The 18,303-nt window shown below is 35.7% G+C and overlaps 1 protein-coding gene across 4 annotated transcripts; it reads left to right on the top strand.

Annotated features, from left to right (window-relative positions):
* The first annotated feature begins 430 nt into the window (after positions 1 to 430).
* On the top strand, positions 431 to 9,242 carry LOC110805688 (uncharacterized). 4 transcript variants are annotated; one of them, XM_022011314.2, is made up of 5 exons: positions 431 to 600; positions 8,301 to 8,372; positions 8,466 to 8,542; positions 8,631 to 8,888; positions 8,998 to 9,242. In XM_022011314.2, exons 2-5 carry the CDS (start codon positions 8,301 to 8,303, stop codon positions 9,014 to 9,016), a joined length of 426 nt encoding a protein of 141 aa, XP_021867006.2. In that variant the 5' UTR covers positions 431 to 600; the 3' UTR covers positions 9,017 to 9,242. The 4 variants fall into 4 exon arrangements, with proteins under 4 accessions (XP_021867006.2, XP_021867007.2, XP_021867005.2 ...); XM_022011315.2 differs by having other exon boundaries at positions 433 to 600; positions 8,262 to 8,372; positions 9,004 to 9,242; XM_022011313.2 differs by having other exon boundaries at positions 433 to 600; positions 8,262 to 8,372.
* The last annotated feature ends 9,061 nt before the right edge of the window (positions 9,243 to 18,303 follow it).

The following is an 18,303-nucleotide window of genomic DNA, read 5'->3' as shown; positions in this document are numbered from 1 at the left end:
CGTTATGGAACCTACTTCAACGGCTAGTATAGCATATCCCTTATAAAAATTCACAATGTTTTAAGCATGTTGTATAATATAAGTTTGTAATTTGATTAATTTGGAGATTTGAAGTAAAAAATGGGTGGTGAGAATTTAAGAATTGTAAATAAGAAGTTGAAAAATTGAATGAGAAAGAGTAAAAAAAAATAATCACATAATTTGGGTAAAGAGAATCTTAATTTGTGGGCTCCACGAACGTTGTCGTTAACTTTGACATTAACTTTTTTTTTGATGGAACTATGGCATTAACTTGCCGTTAAAAGGTGGTAAAATGAATTTTTATTTATCTTTTTAGGTGGTAAAATAAAAGTTTTTAGGTGGTAAAACACAAATTCGGATTTTTTTTAGGTGGTAAAACATAAACTTTCCTTAAACAAAAAACAAAAAACCTACTTCTCTCCTCTCCACTCTCAATTTTATGTGATTTCTAGGTAAAATTTCGCTGTTTTCCTCTTCAATTCCATCCAGTTTTTCATGGCTATTCAACTTCAAGTCGAATAGTGCTCTCAAGGAGAGGTAGGAACTTTCTCACGAGGACGAATCTCCCAAGGACAACTGGTATACTCACCTATCTCCCTCTCTTTCACACGCCTTTAATTGGGTACATCTTTTTTCAACATTTATGGCTGTTTGCACTTCAATTTGCTTTAATTTCCCATCTTTTTCGAGCTTCAGTAGACTGGTTGTGTTTAATTTGGATGCGTTTATTTGTATGACCTGGGGCTGTGCTCAGTCTTGTGAATTTTTTAGTGTAAATAAAAGTCTGGGTAGAATGTTGATAGTATTTGGTTTTAACTTTGCGTTTTACTCTTAATTGTTCAGTTTAGTGCAGTCAGTATATGTGTGACTTTTTCTCTTAGTTGTTCATAAATTGTCAGGTTACTAGACGGGGTTTTGAATCCGGAGGCTAGCTGCTATGCTTGGTGATATTGCAAAAGCAAGAATATAATCAATTTGATGCTTATGATTTATTAAGGGGCTTTATGTATGGAATGAGATCATGTTTTGGAACTGTGATCAATAAGTGCTCTATGTACTCAGGTTCTAACTGAAGTACATTCATAGGCGTCTGTGGTAATATGTGGTAGTATGTGGTCTGATGCCTAGTTTCTAACTAAAGTATACCCATAAGTTCTTCCCTTCCCTTGATGGGTAGAAAGTCTTGTGCTTCAAATTGGTGCAGGTGCACTATTGTGTGTGTGATAGTAGTCGGGGGCTGAGAAATTAGAGATAGAAAATGCTTCAGAACTTGCTCGCGATGCATTTCATTTATAGGGAAAATTCTGCTTCCTTTAAACAAGAACTATTGCATGAGCTGGAGGTTTTTGTGCTGCAGGGTCTGTATAAGAATCTGTTAGGCAGGCTTCCTCTCAGGACGAAACTCCTCAGGTTCTTCCCAAGTAATGGGATCTCTCTGGATTGCCCAAACATTAACAAAAACAAGAGCCTAGCAGAAATGTCATAACCATTTATCTTTAAATCTTGAGTTGATTCTCGAGGCACCAGTAATAGAACTGATGGATGCAGCTGTAGAGCTTCCTTGATCACTGCTTTCAAGTACTTCATATTGTCCAAACCAATCCTCACTTATATGTTCATTGTCTCTAGCAATTCCTCTTACCTCTCTTTGAAGTTGTTCTATTACTCAAGGATTTCTCATGAGTTCTGTCATTGCCCATTCTAGCAGACTAGCACTCCTGCTGCAAACGCATCCTACATGAAACGGTTCAACATTGAGAGTTCATTGATAAATCCATAATTAGCTGTTTCTTTTTTTGGATAAGGGTGAAATTCTAAAATTTATGATCGAAACAAAATACGAATATTTACCAGTATCAAAGCTTTGATGCTATTTCCTTTTAGAGAAAAACCAGTTGAATTTTCCTTCTGAACTTGAAGTAAAACGTCTACAAAATCCTTAGCTACATTCTCATTCTCATTATTATTTTCTGTTCGCTTAAGTCGATCTGAATGCTCTCTAAGTATTCCTTCCAGTAGAAAATCAAACCTTTTTGCAACTTTTTCCAATCTTTTATCCATACCATTGAATCTATTCACCCAAGCCAACTAGGGAATGAAATCCCCAACATTAAATACCCCAAGTAACTCCACAAACTCCTTTAGGACCTCCTTAAAATCAATGTCACTTTGCTGATTTTCGGTGTATTTTCTTCCAAATGCCACCCTGCGTACCACATTATTTGTCAATACGACAAACATTTTGCTGAAACTTCTGCATCAACAGAGTTGTTTCGTCATTTCTTATATCTCTAAAAGATCGAACTCTTCTATTGCTCAAAAGTTGAAGCACACATATACTCTTCATCTGTGTCCAATATTCTCCATAAGGGCACACAGCAACATCCCTGCTATTGTAAAGTAGCTTATCATTTATGCTGAACTTGGGCCAGTTGGAGAATACAGAATCATGAGTTTAAACTCATGATTTCTCTGTGCTATCTTTCCCGATGAGACTATAAGTGTAGGTCTGTTTGGCAAATTGATTTTTCTCCAAGGACGCTGTTTTTTTTAAACTTTCTAATTTTGGTTACATCATAAATGATGGGTCGTTCTACATTGGAGTAGAGTCTCTTTTCGGGATTAATGTAAAGTCAAACACTAATCAACTGATGGGAAGCATTAATAATTTCCTCTAAACACTTATCAAGTACATGATGGAAATACTTTACCCCGTTCCCTCGAAAATAAAACGTTGCCCCTAATTTCCAGTAAAATTATTCTCATTATTATCAGTTTATCACAATTTACCTTAATTCAACAAACAAACCAAAATATATTTTCTCAAACAACATGCACTTATTTATTTATTTAAGAAGAATAATACAGAGTATGAGAAAAAAGAGAAAATCAGAAAAGGTACATGCAATCTGGGCATTTAATCACACTAAATAATCATAAAAAGAGAGAAAACATAGACTTACTAAAACTCCGCAAACCTGATTATTCGGACCATAGAAATCACAGCAAAAATGAATACAACAACAACAACAACAACAACAAAGCCTTAGTCCCAAAATGATTTGGGATCTGCTAAGATGAATCGTCATAGGAGATGGTTTATGTGACCAATCAAACAAGAAAGGAACGGGAAGTTAAAAGAATAAACAAGGAAGAGGGGGAAAGTGAAAGTAATTAGATTCAAAACTGAAGATGTATAAGTCAAATAACGTCATCAACGTATATTCTCTCCCTCCACTTTGTCCTATCCAACGCCATATTTTCCTCAATAACAGAGTAGGCTCATATCGTGCTCAATCACATTCCTCCAAGTTTTCTTAGGTCTTTCCCTACCCCTTGCAATCCTATCACTTTGCCACCCTTCTAGCCTCCTAACCGGGACATCACTTGATCTTCTTCTTACATGTCCAAACCATTTTAAACGATTTCCCGTCATCTTAAACTGAATCGGTGCAACCCCTACTTTCTTCCTAATAGTCTCATTCCTCAATTGATCCTTTCTTGTATGACCACACATCCAACGTAACATGCGCATCTCCCACATTCATCTTATGCATAGCGAAAATGAATAAGAAAGATAAATTTAATTATTTGATATGAATATCAAAAATATAAAATTGAGGATGGAGAAGGAATTGACTTACGCATTAGCTCAAAGAAATTTCCGGAGGTATCTTTATCTGCCTTTGTTAAAGGAGTAGGAAAAATAAGGGCTTTAATTTCTATAAAGAACACGTGTAGTATGATAGTCGAACAGCCACGGAACAAGTGTGTTGCAAACAAACACGGATACACATGACTACATGAGTAGCACCTCACTTGTAATTATAATCCACAATAAGGGTATAATTGGAATTAAATTACGCAAAACATTTTCATATGTTCGCCTTTTTTATGTAAGAGAGATTTCCCAACTTTAAAAAAAAAAAAAAAACAAAAAATTTTCATTATTAAAAAACCTTTTGAGAAAAGTTATCAAAAATGACAATTGCTCACTCTCACTCCATTTATGCCCCTGCCTGAGCCACCATGATATTGCCCATCATCCTATCTTAAATTTTTTAAAAGCATGGAATTAAACATACAGAGTGTACTGTAATGATGATTTGATGAAGTTATACAAAAATCACTTTAAAAGCAAAACAAAAATCGTGCATCGCACTTGTTTAAGACTAGCTTTTCTTATAGGACTAGGACTTTTTGTCTCTTGGTCTTTCATTTGGAATTGACTTTGTCTTTTTCATTTGGAGAAGATGGGTGAAGATTGATGAGAAGAAAGAAAAAGGAGGTAAAGAGGAAAAGTGGTTTCCCTTACTTTTAAATGGAAAAAGTTTTTTCAAAAGTTATGAAAAATTGTTTTTCATACCTTGCCAAAACAAACAACATAAAATGATTGAAAAGAGAAAATTTGTTTTCCATGAAAACGTTTTACACCAAACCAAACACTCCCTAAATGGTATGTACCCCTGAGCCAGGAAAATATGATCCTTCAGGCATAAAAGGGTTTCAACATTTATATATGCATTGCTCCATTCGTTATTCACCATAACTCTATCCAATTCAGAATGGACTCTATCCTCACCTTGTTGCTTAGTGGTCCAAGTATAGAATCTCCCCGTGCACTTCATATCGTCCAGCCTGCAAAACTCTACACACAACCTGAATGGTGCTATTTCCACATTCCTAACAATACTACCACCCACCCTTTCATTGGCACTAAGAACAATATTAAAATCACCAGGCAAAACCCAAGGACTTCTCTGAATATCATACAACCCAATCCTCCATAACCTTTCCCTGCCTGTCGATCATTGAAGGCATAGATAAAGGTATGCCAGAATTCCTTCCCAGTACAAACTGGCTTAAGCTTACAGTGTATCATTGTTCGGTGCATTGGACAATCGAAACATTATACACTGTAGGTTGCTAAACCACTATAATTCTACCTCCCTTGTGTTGAGCAGCGTTTGAAATAATGCACCACCTGTGGCATGGATTCAATTTCAGATACAAAGCTCCAGGGAAGAAGCTTTGATCTTAGTTTCCAGGAGGCCTAACAACTTAACATTTTCAGAACGAGAAAGTGCTTAACCTCATTCTGTTTGCTTATATTTTTAAGCCCCCTGATGTTCCAACTGCCGATATTATCCATATTGGCTGGAGGGAGTCACCCTCTCACATTCTTACCATTTTACCCAAGATCATTTAGTTGTTCCTCTTGTTCCGCTGCTTTATCATGTGCATCAGTTCCTTCCATATTCTTAAATACCATCCCCAGTAAGAACTATAGCTGGGCTTTTGACCATTTTGTTTTCCACCTGTTCCTCTTTTAACAAGTTGAAAACCATCTGCATCAGTCTGTTGAGTGTTCCGATTAGGCTTAGGAATCGAAGCTTCTTGTTCTGTTGGTTTCTGAACATCTTTAGCTACCCACATCTTCTTTTCCCTCTTGATACACCGAGTTACAGTATGTCCAATACCCTTACATGCCTCACATCTTATTGGTTTCCATTCATATATCACTTCCTGAGTTCCTGGCACATTGTTACTCCTTTTTGTTATCTCAACTGCTATTCCACTATAGCTGCAGCGAACAACTTCTCACGTTTTGTTGTTGCTTGATCAGTCTTTGTGCGTGTGCCAATTAGGCCAGCCAACTTGAATAATCCTCTTCTCTCCCCAGTATCTAAGCTTTAGTTTAGGAAGTTGGATCCAAATAGGTACAGATTTCACCTCTCCTTTAACCAGATTCATATCAGGATTCCAATCTTTCATAATAAATGTTTTCTTTTCAAAGAATAGAACCCCCCTGTCAACACCTTGTTCTTACTCTCCATGGTTGTAAACCTCACCATATGTGTGCCATTACCCAGCTAAGCAACCTTATCCATACCCCATTTCCCCCAAAATTCTGCGCACATATCCGTTAATTACATGTTGCGGAGGGTTTCCCCCCATTACGCACGTATCCTTCAATTACATGTTGTGGAATTTGTGGATGGTTTCCCCCCAAAATAAAACAAAGAATGGATGAATTCCAGAATTCAATCTCTTCCTATATATTGTCAAAATCAATTTTGACTAGTGGAACAGTATTAATATCGTTTCCATCATTATTCCCTACAGTAAGATCAACAAAATTGTTATATGCACAGAATTCATTCTAATTTCAGAATTATGCTCAGAATTAATTCTAATTGCAGAAAGGATTTTCTCGGGTTACCTTCAACTTCCTCCATCCATGGAGTCTTCTGCCCGGAATTTCGATTCAGAACATCAATCCAGTTCGAGAATTGTTCTTTCTCCTTCGGATGTTCTTTTGGGTCAGTTCTTGGCACTCTTGAATCGGATTCCCATATTCATCTTCACTTGATAAATCTGGGACTGAAACAACCAACGTTGTTGTACCCAAAATTTCCACGATTGATCGACTTTTGACACTTTGCAAAGACTTCACAGATACATTGGCCTTCTCCTGGTCACCTTTCGAAGATTTCTTCTTCCCCATCAAGATTTCTGGCTATGGCTACGGGCTTATGCACCAAGAGAAAGTTTTGCGGGAGAGAGATAAAAAACCAGGGTTTATCTTTTTATAATTTTTACTAGTTTGTTCTTGCTAGTTGCTACTATTATTTTTGGTTTGTCGTTGACTTGCTTTGTAATTCTCTTTGTTTGGCAGGTGTATCTATGTGATATGTGATTGTTTTGTTGCTTTATGTATAGTTGTTTGAGACATTGAATTTGATTAATTAATGTCAAATGTAGAATTCTTACTATGTATTTGCCACTAATCATCAACTTGGTCAAGGTTGAACACTTAACATAAATCATAAGTTCATACTCCCACCGTCTCGTTTTACTTGCTCCAGTTGACCAATTTTTGTGAGAGTTTTTTTGGTCAAGTGGGGCAAATAAAATGAGACGGAGGGAGTAGCTACACATTAGAAAGCTGTTTTATGTAAAATTGGTATGCCGTTTTTGCAAGCTTATGTCATGTATGATGTATGGGCAATTCCTTTTAAGGAATCAAAAGCTAGGTAGAGTCTGGTTTACGATAATTATGTGTCTGGATATATTGTTTTATTGATGGGTTCTTTCAGATTGTTATAGTTAGAAAAACATCAAGCTCAGGTTTTGGGTTTCTTCCTTCTAATTATTTTTGCCTTGTTGCTTAGCTGTTCCACATTATAGTGCACCGGAGTACTACATTGTGCAGTGGCAAAATTATATTTTATGGACTATTTGATAGCTAAAGATTGAGTTTGTAATGTGCTTTATCAAATTGTATTGTTAGAAAAGTGTTAAGTTTGGGGTCAGCAACTGGAATTTATTTCCTTCTTTTACTAAGTTACCTTGTTGCTGTGTTGTCTCAATTTGTTGTGCACGAAGTTTGAAAAATGTACAGTGCATTGACGTTAAAATATTTTGTTAATCTACTCCGTAGTCAATAGTTGAGGTAGAGTTTTTACGGCTCTTGAATTGCAGATTTGAGCAATTTATTAAATTGGAGATAAAGGTGTCTTATTTATTTTTATTTTACTTCCAATTCTGTGATCCAATTTTGAGGATCTCTCACAATCTGATTATCTCAATAAGATTTGATCATGCTGAAATTGGTTGAACTACACGGAACACCATATAAGTTTTTACTAGGTCTTAACAAATTCTAATGAACCATTTATAATTTCATTAGCTTTGGTTTTAAAGTTTTGAAGTGAAAATATTCCTTCTGCTTTCATACTTTATCAATTCTTTTAGTATCAGTATAGTTCCATTGTTGTGAGTGAACCTTGCATATACAATGGACTATCTCGCTCAGCTCCCAAGGGATCTACATGGAGTTACCCATCTAGGTTAAAGTTGCTTTGGGAAGTTTTGAAGGAAGGTCTGGGGTAGCCACTAGTCCACTACCATACACTAGTACATTTTATTTGTTTATTGCGAAGTTAAAAAGGGGCTAGTCTGTATGTGTGTATAAGAGAGAGTGAGAAAGACCGGTGCGAGAGAGGTTGGGGTGGGCAGGGAGTTGATATACAAGAATAGTAAGGCATAGAAGATGTGGATTGCATACAATTAATTGTGAAAAAAGACATGTTTTTATTTTGATATGTAAACTGTGTGTTGCACTATTTGGTAATTGGTTACAATGATTACCTTAAGACACTATGGTGTTAATTCCTGAGTCCTTGGTGTTTTGTTAGCTGAAATTATCCCTGTTTGATTTGTTATCGTTATTGTAGTCTATTTCAAGTGAAGAATTTTGAGTTGTATTACCGTAGATGATGAGTACAAAGGAGGAGCCACCACCATCGCTGCCAAAATTGATGACACTTACTAAGGGTTTAAAATTGGTAAGCATTTTGACTGATTTCTGTAAACCGTGTGCGTCATAGAAAGACAGGTTTGACATTGTCTAATATTGTCACTGCTCTGCTTATGTGTAGGCTGAAGAGTGGGTTAAGAATATGCCTGGAGATGTGGAGGAAGCAGTGGAAATTGAAATGGAATGTAGACCTTCTAGGTTGGTGCTTTTCCCCCATATCTTAGATTATTGCCTATTGAAGAGGAAGCTTATTAGAGTTAGGTTTTGTGTGTTTTTACCTTTTTAGGCTTGGTCTTGGGGCAAAAGTTCCACGAAGATCCCGAGTTGGGCCTTTAACTGATCCTGTAGAAAGAAGATTGCATAAGAAATTTGGTCTAGGCAGAAAGAAAGCGTCTGGTGATGAGGATTCCAATCCACCTCCAAAGAATGAAATAGATAATGATGATGACGACGACGAAGAAAATATAGATAGCAGAACTAATTCTTTTTCCAAGAAGAGAGCTGCTGCTCTCTCCAGAATACCGCAAGCAAAGAAGAAATTCAAGTAATTACTCATACTACTTATCTTTCTCGTTTGTCCTTTAATCATTTTGATGTATTAATTATTCCGATGATAATTGATAAATTATTGATTTAATGCCAACTCTCTGGAGATCTAGTATGACTCTCTGAAGTATTAACGCCCCAACCTCAGAAATGTTCCCCAAGGGATCTTATGCCAATTCCAGTTTCAGGTGCCTTTCTTGCCGTTATTTCCTTCCCGAATTGTGTCATTTTATCTCAAGTCCCTGTATAGCACATGTGAAGCTGATGTTTAAAATTCTGGCTATCCCTATTGTTTCAACTTGGACTATAACTTTCAAACATACCCCGGTATGATTTTTTTATTTGGTTTCAAGCTCAATGTTAGAGAACTTATAAACATAGCCTAAAGCGGTATCATATGGCTTCTGCCATCTTAAGTACAAGTGTGGAGGTCAACTAGTTGGTTGATGAATTCTTGAAGGGGTGGCACACAAGACCTGGGATTGAATCTCGTCTACATCATTTTTCGCCTTGCCCTTAATAGCTCTCTACACACACAAAATTACAAAATCTAAACGAGCCATTCTAATTGATTTAAGTTGTAGAGTACTACATCCACTTCTTGCAAATTCATCCTATTTCGTCTCGTCTTGTATTTCTTACTTGTTAAAATCATAATATGTAGCTGATGATTTAATCTAAATCACATGATTACAATAGATGTGACTAAATTTAAGTTCAAGATACAATATAAATCATGTGACTTTTAAATCATAAAATCAAAAATTGAAAACTGAAATTAAACAAACCCTAAGGCCTCGTTCGGTATCACTGTCAGTTTCCAGTTTTTGGTTTTTTGGTTTTGTAACTCATATAATTTATATTGAATTATCAACTAAAAATAGTCATACCTATTGTAATCATGTTAATTTGGAAAACTGACAACAAAAAACTGAAAACTACTTTTTAATTTTAATATTTTGGTTTTTAGTTTTGTAAAAAACAGAAAACTGGAAACAAAAAATGATACCGAACAAGCCAGATTATCACCGATGTTTCTACAACGCTTTCCACCATTTTCCGTAAGGGATTTGCTTGACGCGAATACGAAGTTGGAGTTTTGAGTTCTAGGCATCATCATACAAGTAGATCAAGAGTGAAAATCTTTTGTACCATTTTGAAATAATCCTTGATTCTTTAACAATGTTTTACGAGCCTCGTGAGAGTTTTGTCAACACTATCTATACTATATATTAAAAAGCGTTGTGAAAAATGTCTATGTGCCATGTAGTACTCTTCCCTTTACGCCACACCATCCACTCACCAATTGTTATGTCATGGGCAATAAAAAATAACTACAATGAGGTTCGAACACAAGACCTCCAGCATAGATGATAACTCTTATTACCATCTTAACCAACCACTAATTGTTGTTTATCGATCTCTTCACATTAATTTATAAATAAATGTTAACGTGAAGTGTAAAACAACTAAATTTTTATGTAATATTTTATTTTCTATGGACTATTTTGATGATAAAAAATTAATAATCAAAGCATTACGACAACCATGAAGAAACATGATGTCGTAAGTCTCATAAGCATCAACTATAAAAACATCCTACATTGCTGCATACATATCTAATTTGGTGTTTATTAATTTGAAACACTTAGTTCCACTAGAAAATAAGTTATACAAATTGTAAGATGATCTAATTGAAAAATTATTTGGCATGATAAATGACGTAGTGTATCTATGTAGTTGACGAACTTAATGGATGTTTTTCACTTTGTGAAATACATGTATTTTGGTCAAATATTGAGCTCAAGAAAAATCTAAAACTGTAACTATTCAATGTTACAACCGGGGCTACACACTAGTTTTACGAAATATCCCCGAGTTTTGACATAATTCACCAAATGTCCATCAACTTTTAGAAATTACTAAATGTCCCTCACAAATGACTCAATACCGAATGTGCTCTTACGATTCCGAAAATAATTTCCTTTTCCGACAATATTTCCGATTTCGGTAATATTTCCGTTTCCGGCAATATTTTCGATTCCGGCAATATTTCTATTTCCGATAATATTTTCCGATGCGAGCCATGTTTCCGTTTCCGGCAACATCTACGACTTAGATAATATTTATATTTCCGTCATGAACCATATTTCCGTTTCCGCCAATATCATCATTTCCGGAGTATTCTTTATTTTATCTTTTGGCGATTTCAGCTCCCACTGGAACTGAGATCCGTCGTTTCCGAATGTTCATAAATGGAGTACTTAATGAATAATATATTCACTTAAATACTTGATCTGTTCACGTACTATTTGTGTGACCCTATGGTTTCAGTCAATAGTAAGTTGTGGATTAATATTATTAATTCTACTAGAACTGAAGCGGCCTCTAGCTAGGCATTCAGTTCACTTGATCTCACTGAATTTATTAACTTGTTAATTAATACTGAACCGCATTTATTAGACTTAGAATTAAATGCATACTTGGACCAAGGGCATTATTTCCTTCAGTCCCAACTGGGGCGGGTGCGATGCGGAATTCGCAAATTTGTACCCACCTGCATCTCTACCTCGTGTAGCCCCGCCCCCGTTCCTCCCTTTGCACGCGTGGCTCACAACAAGCCAACAACGACAACAACAACAAGCCACTGCCGCTGCTACGCTCGTTCTTCATATCCTTTGGTTTCCGTGTCCGTGCACCATCGTACCTTTTCTGTTCCTTTTTTCGTCAGCCGTTGTCACACCCTGGATCACCGGCTCTCCCCTTTTCTCCTCTCCTCTAATTATTATTGTTATGATTTTTATTATTTGATAAATTATTTTGGAATGATGGTTATCGATAATTAAAGTTATGATTTTTATGATTGAATGTTAGTAATTCAAAGTATTGAATGGATTATAAATTTCAGATTTGTTTTAAGTATTAACACATAGATTTTTATGAATATTAATAGTTTAATTATATTCCATGATTAGGGTTTTAATTAAAAACTATATGATGGATTGATTAGCATGATTAGATGTTAATTTTACTTATGATAATCAATTATAATTTTCAGATTATTTATGAACATCAAATTGTCAATTTTTAATAGGTTTATGCATGAAATTAATTAGTTTTCTTGCTAGGGTTTCAAGGAATTAATTAGAATTATTATTTACGTTAAAAACTATTAAATTATAATTGATTAAAGCGATTTAAAATTTAAAGATGTTGGAAATTTAATGAACATGGTGATTAATTAAGAATTATTGTTTTATGATAGGAGGAAGTTTTTAGTTGATTGGGATTGACTCACAAGGTGACCCCATTAACTAAGTACACAAAGTACGTACAAGTTTAGGGCAACCCAATATTCATGTGAATACATGTTGTGTATGTGATTGTTGTGATTCATGAGTACTTAGATTGTGGTTCATGTTTGATTGTATAGCAAACATGTTAGTATGGTTTATGTTTGTTGAATTTAAATAGTAATCATGTTATCCAAGTATGGTTTATGTATGTATTGTTTATATGAATGCAAGAAAGTTTATTTATGTTTTGTACGCAAGGTCAAGCATGTTAAGGGAGTTTATGTAGGTTAAGAACGTAAGGTCTAGCTACCATTTAAGGAGCCTAAGTTTATTTGTTCCTAGTGCACAACCCTCATGTTAACTTGGTAAGGCCCGGCCCTAGGGGGTAAGCGAGGGGTGCGACCGCCTAGGGCCTAGAGCTGTCAAAAACTGACCCGACCTGAACCGACCTATATTTTTAAGGATCCGGACCTGACCCGATACCCGAAATTTTGTTAAAATAGGAAACCTGTAACCCGACCGTATCCAACCCGTTAAAACCGACGACCGATTTCGACCCGTTAATGCATGACTCCGACCCGAAGATACCCGACCGAAATATAACCGATAACAGAGCCGAGTCAGCTTACCCGACTGAAGAATGACCCGAACCGATTCAACACCCGACCCGATGTCAACCCGAAACCGATTATAAGCCGATGAAACCTGTTATGGACTCAATTTGTGACAACCCGTTACCTGAATATAAGCGACCTGTTGACAACCCGATTTGTCATTGACCTAACTAAATAATAACTTAAATCAAGTTAATATTATTTTTTATAATTACCTAATCTAGAACAAGTGAAAAGCGTTAAACCAAATTTAACAAAATTTATAAAAGTTAATTATAAGGTTAAAACTTGACTAATCCTGATAGCTATCGTATCCGGTCTTAACCCGTGTCCGATAGTGAACCGACCTGAATTTTAACCTACCTGGTAAGTATCCGATCCGAACTTGACCCGACTAGTTAAGACCCGAACCCGTAATTGTACCCGACTAGAAAAAGACCCGACCCAAACCCGAACCGAACCCGACCTATACCGAAATGGAAAAATAACCCGACATGACCCGATAAATTTTCAACCTAACCGAACCCGACCTGCACCCGGTGATAAAATGACCCGACACGACCCGACCAGAGCATGACCCGAGACCCGAGATGACCAGACCCAGACCCGACTCGAGTAACCGTTTTGACAGCTCTACTAGGGCCCAAGGCGAAAAGGGGCCCAAAATAATAGTTTGTCCTGTAAATTAGTACCAGTAATAAACAACACACTAAATACACATGTTATTTCCTTGACTTATTGGTAGAAAGTAGTTGATAGCTTTGATACCTTACCATAGGTCTAGTGTTCGACTCCTTCACCGTCTTTATTATTGTGTTTTTTCGTTCCCTCGTTGTTTTTCTTGTTGACTTCTATCTACCTTTATTTGTTCAACTCTTTTTTTTATTTTTTATTTTTTTTAACTTTGTCAATATTTTTGTGTTTGTTACTTGTACTGTAATTTTTTAATTTTAATTTATTTTTTAGCGATTGATTTTCTCATTTATAATACTTTGTACATATAGTGTCTCAATTATTTAAACCCTTTATTTGTATTAACTCTGTCCTTTAATCCTTTACAAGATAATTAAGTTTTACGTTGAGTATATGTACGTAGTATTTGACTTTTAGTACTCAGTTCTAATTGATGTAACTATATGTGGGCGAAAAAAATGCTTATTTGATGGACTATGGGTCTATAAGTTTTAACATAGATATCAAATTTTAATGATGACAAAATTAACTAATACATTTATATGCTCAAAATGAACCTTTATTTAAAAAAATAATTTTTTAATGCATATTAATTATCTTGTAATTAAGTAGGTATTTATTTTATTGAAATATCCAAGAGATCGACTAAAGCAGGATTTTGAATTCTAGGATCCTGCAAAGGAGATATAATAATTTTTTATTGATTTGAATTCAACAATATAATAATGCATTTAACAAAAAGAAATTATGATATTGTTTCAGTAAAAGACGTATCATTTCGGAAGGGGCTCTGATCTCTTATTTTGCCTAGGGCCCTCAAAATGTCAGGACCTGGGCTAAACTTGGTCATGATGGGACTCACATGCTAATCGTTGAGAAGGTGGAAAAGGATTAGGATTTTGTGTCTTTCATGACACAACCCTCATGTTAACTTGTGATGACGGAATTTACATGCTAATAATCATGTTGAGAAGGAACAAGGTAGTAATTAATTGAAAGTTCTGCTCTTTGATCACAAGTCCTAGAGGATTCTAAAAGAAGTAATGTTTACTTGGTGTTTTTTGTATTTAATTGTGTCTTGAGTCGATCTTTGAATAAAATATTAAATAGCGTAAAGTGAAAGAGGATAAACTTCAAAACTCTTGAAACGTAACCTTGAGTATGAACAATTAGGGGGGGGGGGGATTACTCAGTCGCAGTGCCGTTTACTTCTAACGGTGATACTAGATGTTGTATTACTATTGTATACGCAGGGAATTCCGTCACCTTTTGTGTGGATTAGGGTTACTATTTTATTTAGTATTTGGAGGGATCCCAACACTAGTCCACTTGGACTTAGGAGGAAGAAAACGCATTCGTTGCTTATTCAAATCTTAATAGTAATAAAGTCAAGAGTGGTGTCAAAAGTCGAGTCTTGCCTTTATGATTGATTGCTTATGATTTGTCTTTTGCATGTGGATTCAGTTATTTATCTTTAGAGTGAAACATGTTAGTTATGGACTTTGCTTTAGCTTGTAGTACTCAGCTTTTCTGATTACGCGCTTTCATGTCTTTTGGTCATGGCTTTTGCCATAATGACCGTATGATGATCCATCAATTGCACTTGCGTTGTTGGGAAGTAGCATTTCTAAGTAGGACTTCTAGAGGACTTGTAAATGAAATTATCATTCAGGATGGAATGATGTGAGTGATTAATTATAATTGTATCGTTTTAAACTCTGTTTTTGGTAATGACTCGTTCGGTATCACTGTCAGTTCCCAGTTTTTGGTTATAAAAGTCATATGATTTATATTGAATCATGAACTAAAAATTGTCATACTTACAGTAATCATGTTGATTTTGAAAATTGACAACAAAAAACTAAAAGTTCTTTTTTGTGGTTTTCATATTTTAATTTTTAGTTATGTAAAAAACAGAAAATTGGAAACAAAAAACCATAGTGAACGGGTTTGTTTTAAGTTGGATTTTGGTTTGGGCCTATATGGTCTCAAGCTGTATTAGTTAAGACCATTAATTATTTCTATTATGTTTTAAAGTTAGTTAATTTTCATTACGTAATTCTGGTACTAACCTAGCTTAACCGTTAACATAGTAGGGGTAGCTTTCTAGTAATCTTTTACTTAAATAAGAAAATGATTTTATAATAACAAGAACTTATTATGGTGTTACAGTAAATATAGTTAAAACATTATTAGTAAATCACGTTAAATTTCTTTATATACCTTCTCTATATTTTTTCTTGTTTCGTTATAACACAAAGTTCAAACAAACTCGTATGTCATAGACAAATTTGGAGTAGGCAATATGATTCTATTCAAAGACGTTGACAGCGTAGATGCACCTAAATATTTACATGGCTGGTGAAATGATTCCCCAACCACTAGTGTGAGTTGTATTATTAAATTAATAACCAAAGTTAAGTACTTTATTAGTAAGATTAGTTTAAATTAAGCTTTTTTTGTTTTTTTAATCTTGTGGTCCACATTTTCTTAATGCAAGTTTAATGGATTCCTTTTCAACCAAGCTTTTCAATCATGACACACAAAGGATAGGAAGTATAGTTGCATGAAAGTTAAACCTTATTTGTTCTTTAGTCATTAGCATAAGGCATAATTTCACTTTTTTTTAATTTATATCTACCTCGGCCCAGCGGGCCCCCGAGCCCCGACCAACTTCAATGTTAGGATTCTAATTTAGACTTGCCTTTGATACTTAGGTAATGCAAATTAGTGGTTTTTTAACACCGACACGTGAATCCACGTGAAGAGGGTCCCCCTAGTTTTCATTTAAACTTTGGTTAAGAACCACTCCCTCCTCCGTTCCTAAAAATTCTTGTGTTTGTTAAATTGGTGTTTCTTTTTGTTTTTCTCATTCAGTCATTTGACCTATTCAAATTTTTAACCCAAAATATCCTCTATTTAAACTTATAATACAACTTTATCCCTTCTTTATTTCCTAATCTAATCTAACCTACCCTACATATTCTTATTTTATAATTTCTCCACGCATTTAGGGGCCGTTCGGTATCACTATCAGTTTCCACAACAACTTTTTGATCTTAGTCGAGCATTTGAAGATGCGTTGAGTCAATTTAATAGAACGATGGACTATGACATTCTGAGTAACCCTAGTGAGGTCGTGGGCCGCGCGCAGCTGTTGCTGTGTCGTTGCTTTGGCCCGCGCGCACACACGCGCAGCTTGTTCGGCCATGGGCCAGCCCTGCCGTGTTGTTGTCTTGCTTGCGTGTCGAGTGCCCATGGGCCTTGAGTGCCTCGTGCACTCGGCTCGTGGGTCGCTCTTCGTATTCGCGACTTAATATCGTTCGGATATTATTTATCGTTTCGTATACGACGAATCACCGTCATACGATACGATTTATTCGTTTCACCTAGCTTATGAATATTCGCGATACTATATACGATTCCGATGCAAGGTCGTATCGTATAATACGTTTTCCAAAACTAATTCCCAAAAAGCTATTAAATGAATTTCCGATTCATTTAATCCGGTGATCTGTTACGTGTCATTGGTGTGACCTTGTAGGTTCAGTCAAGAGTAAGTTGTGAGTTTAATATTCATTAGAACTCACTGATCGGAAGCATTGCTCCAGCTAGCTGTTCCGATCACTTGATCTCACTGAATTAATTATTCGCAATTAATCTGAACCTTGGTATTAGACTTAATGCACCTTGGGTGAAGGACATATTTCCTTCAGTCTCCCACTTGTCATTCAGACAAGTGTGCATTCACATTCCTTTGTCACTTAGTGTTACTTACTGAACATAAGGTAAGATCCAAGCCATCCTTATTAGGTCCAAAAGTGTTTCTCGGATTACAGAGCTCAACTGTTAAACTTTTGCAGAAGGTTAAGCCTTAACCATTTCTGAGCACGACCATGCATTTTACAGTATCTAACTCTCCGAGAGGCCTTGTTACACAACAACACCATATCCTATCAAAGATAGGACAATCCATTCTTGCAATCTATGAATACTCACTTTGATTCATAGTATGCCCAATAACTGCTTTTATAGCCTCCTTTTACGGTGCGACGTTTAGCTAGCATCAAAGCGAACTAATTCTCAAACGAGCAGACATAATCGCTCATGTTCTGAGGAACGGTTTCTAATCACCATTAATGAGAACTACCTATGACATGACTTTAATCTCTTAAAGTGTTCTCATGGTAAATCCGATACAAGATCCAATAAGTATCTATGCAAAAGATTCTGACATCCAGTCACTCTAGTTCAAGAAACAAAATTAAGTAATCTACTTGCAATCTAATCTTCATTAGTCATTGGTCGTCCACCTTTCAATGACTTGGATTAGGGATCCTTTGTGAGTTCAATATTCAAGTTCACTTATGGGTGTTTCTTTGTCGAAGAATCCATCTTGACATCCCATTTGAATGATTTGAATCACATGGACTTATCATTTAATAATAAACCAAAATTAAATGAATATGAAATAATAAATTTCATAAATATGAAATGGTTAAACCAATTGTTTTAAACATAGATCTAACAGATGTTCTAAAACAATACTTAGTGACGTGGCCTAAAACAAACGCCACCTAAGCTAAACCATAATGGCCCATTAAAGGACCTTCCAGAAAGCCTTTAGGCCCTCTTACTCTGAAGGGACCCATCTTCACTGATTACAAAAGCCCAACGCACTTAATAAAGCCTGTGAGACTCAACTCCAACCCCCAGTATTTACGCAAGACACGTGTCATGATCTCAAGAAACTGTCCAATTAAAGCAGGAGCAACTCCCAAAAAACCCTAACCCTATAAATAGGGCTCAG

This window comes from Spinacia oleracea, chromosome 4 (assembly GCF_020520425.1).
Source record: "Spinacia oleracea cultivar Varoflay chromosome 4, BTI_SOV_V1, whole genome shotgun sequence".
Classification (NCBI taxonomy): Eukaryota; Viridiplantae; Streptophyta; class Magnoliopsida; order Caryophyllales; family Amaranthaceae; genus Spinacia; species Spinacia oleracea.
Note: the sequence above shows the minus strand (reverse complement) of the source record. Positions and strands in the feature narration are given on the sequence as shown.

Excerpts from the sequence above, each read along its gene's own strand:
- LOC110805688 (XM_022011314.2), top strand. The coding sequence starts at position 8,301 with ATGATGAGTACAAAGGAGGAGCCACCACCATCGCTGCCAAAATTGATG. Across the intron at positions 8,373-8,465 it reads TTACTAAGGGTTTAAAATTG|GCTGAAGAGTGGGTTAAGAA; the intron begins GTAAGCATTTTG and ends GCTTATGTGTAG. Across the intron at positions 8,543-8,630 it reads ATGGAATGTAGACCTTCTAG|GCTTGGTCTTGGGGCAAAAG; the intron begins GTTGGTGCTTTT and ends TTACCTTTTTAG.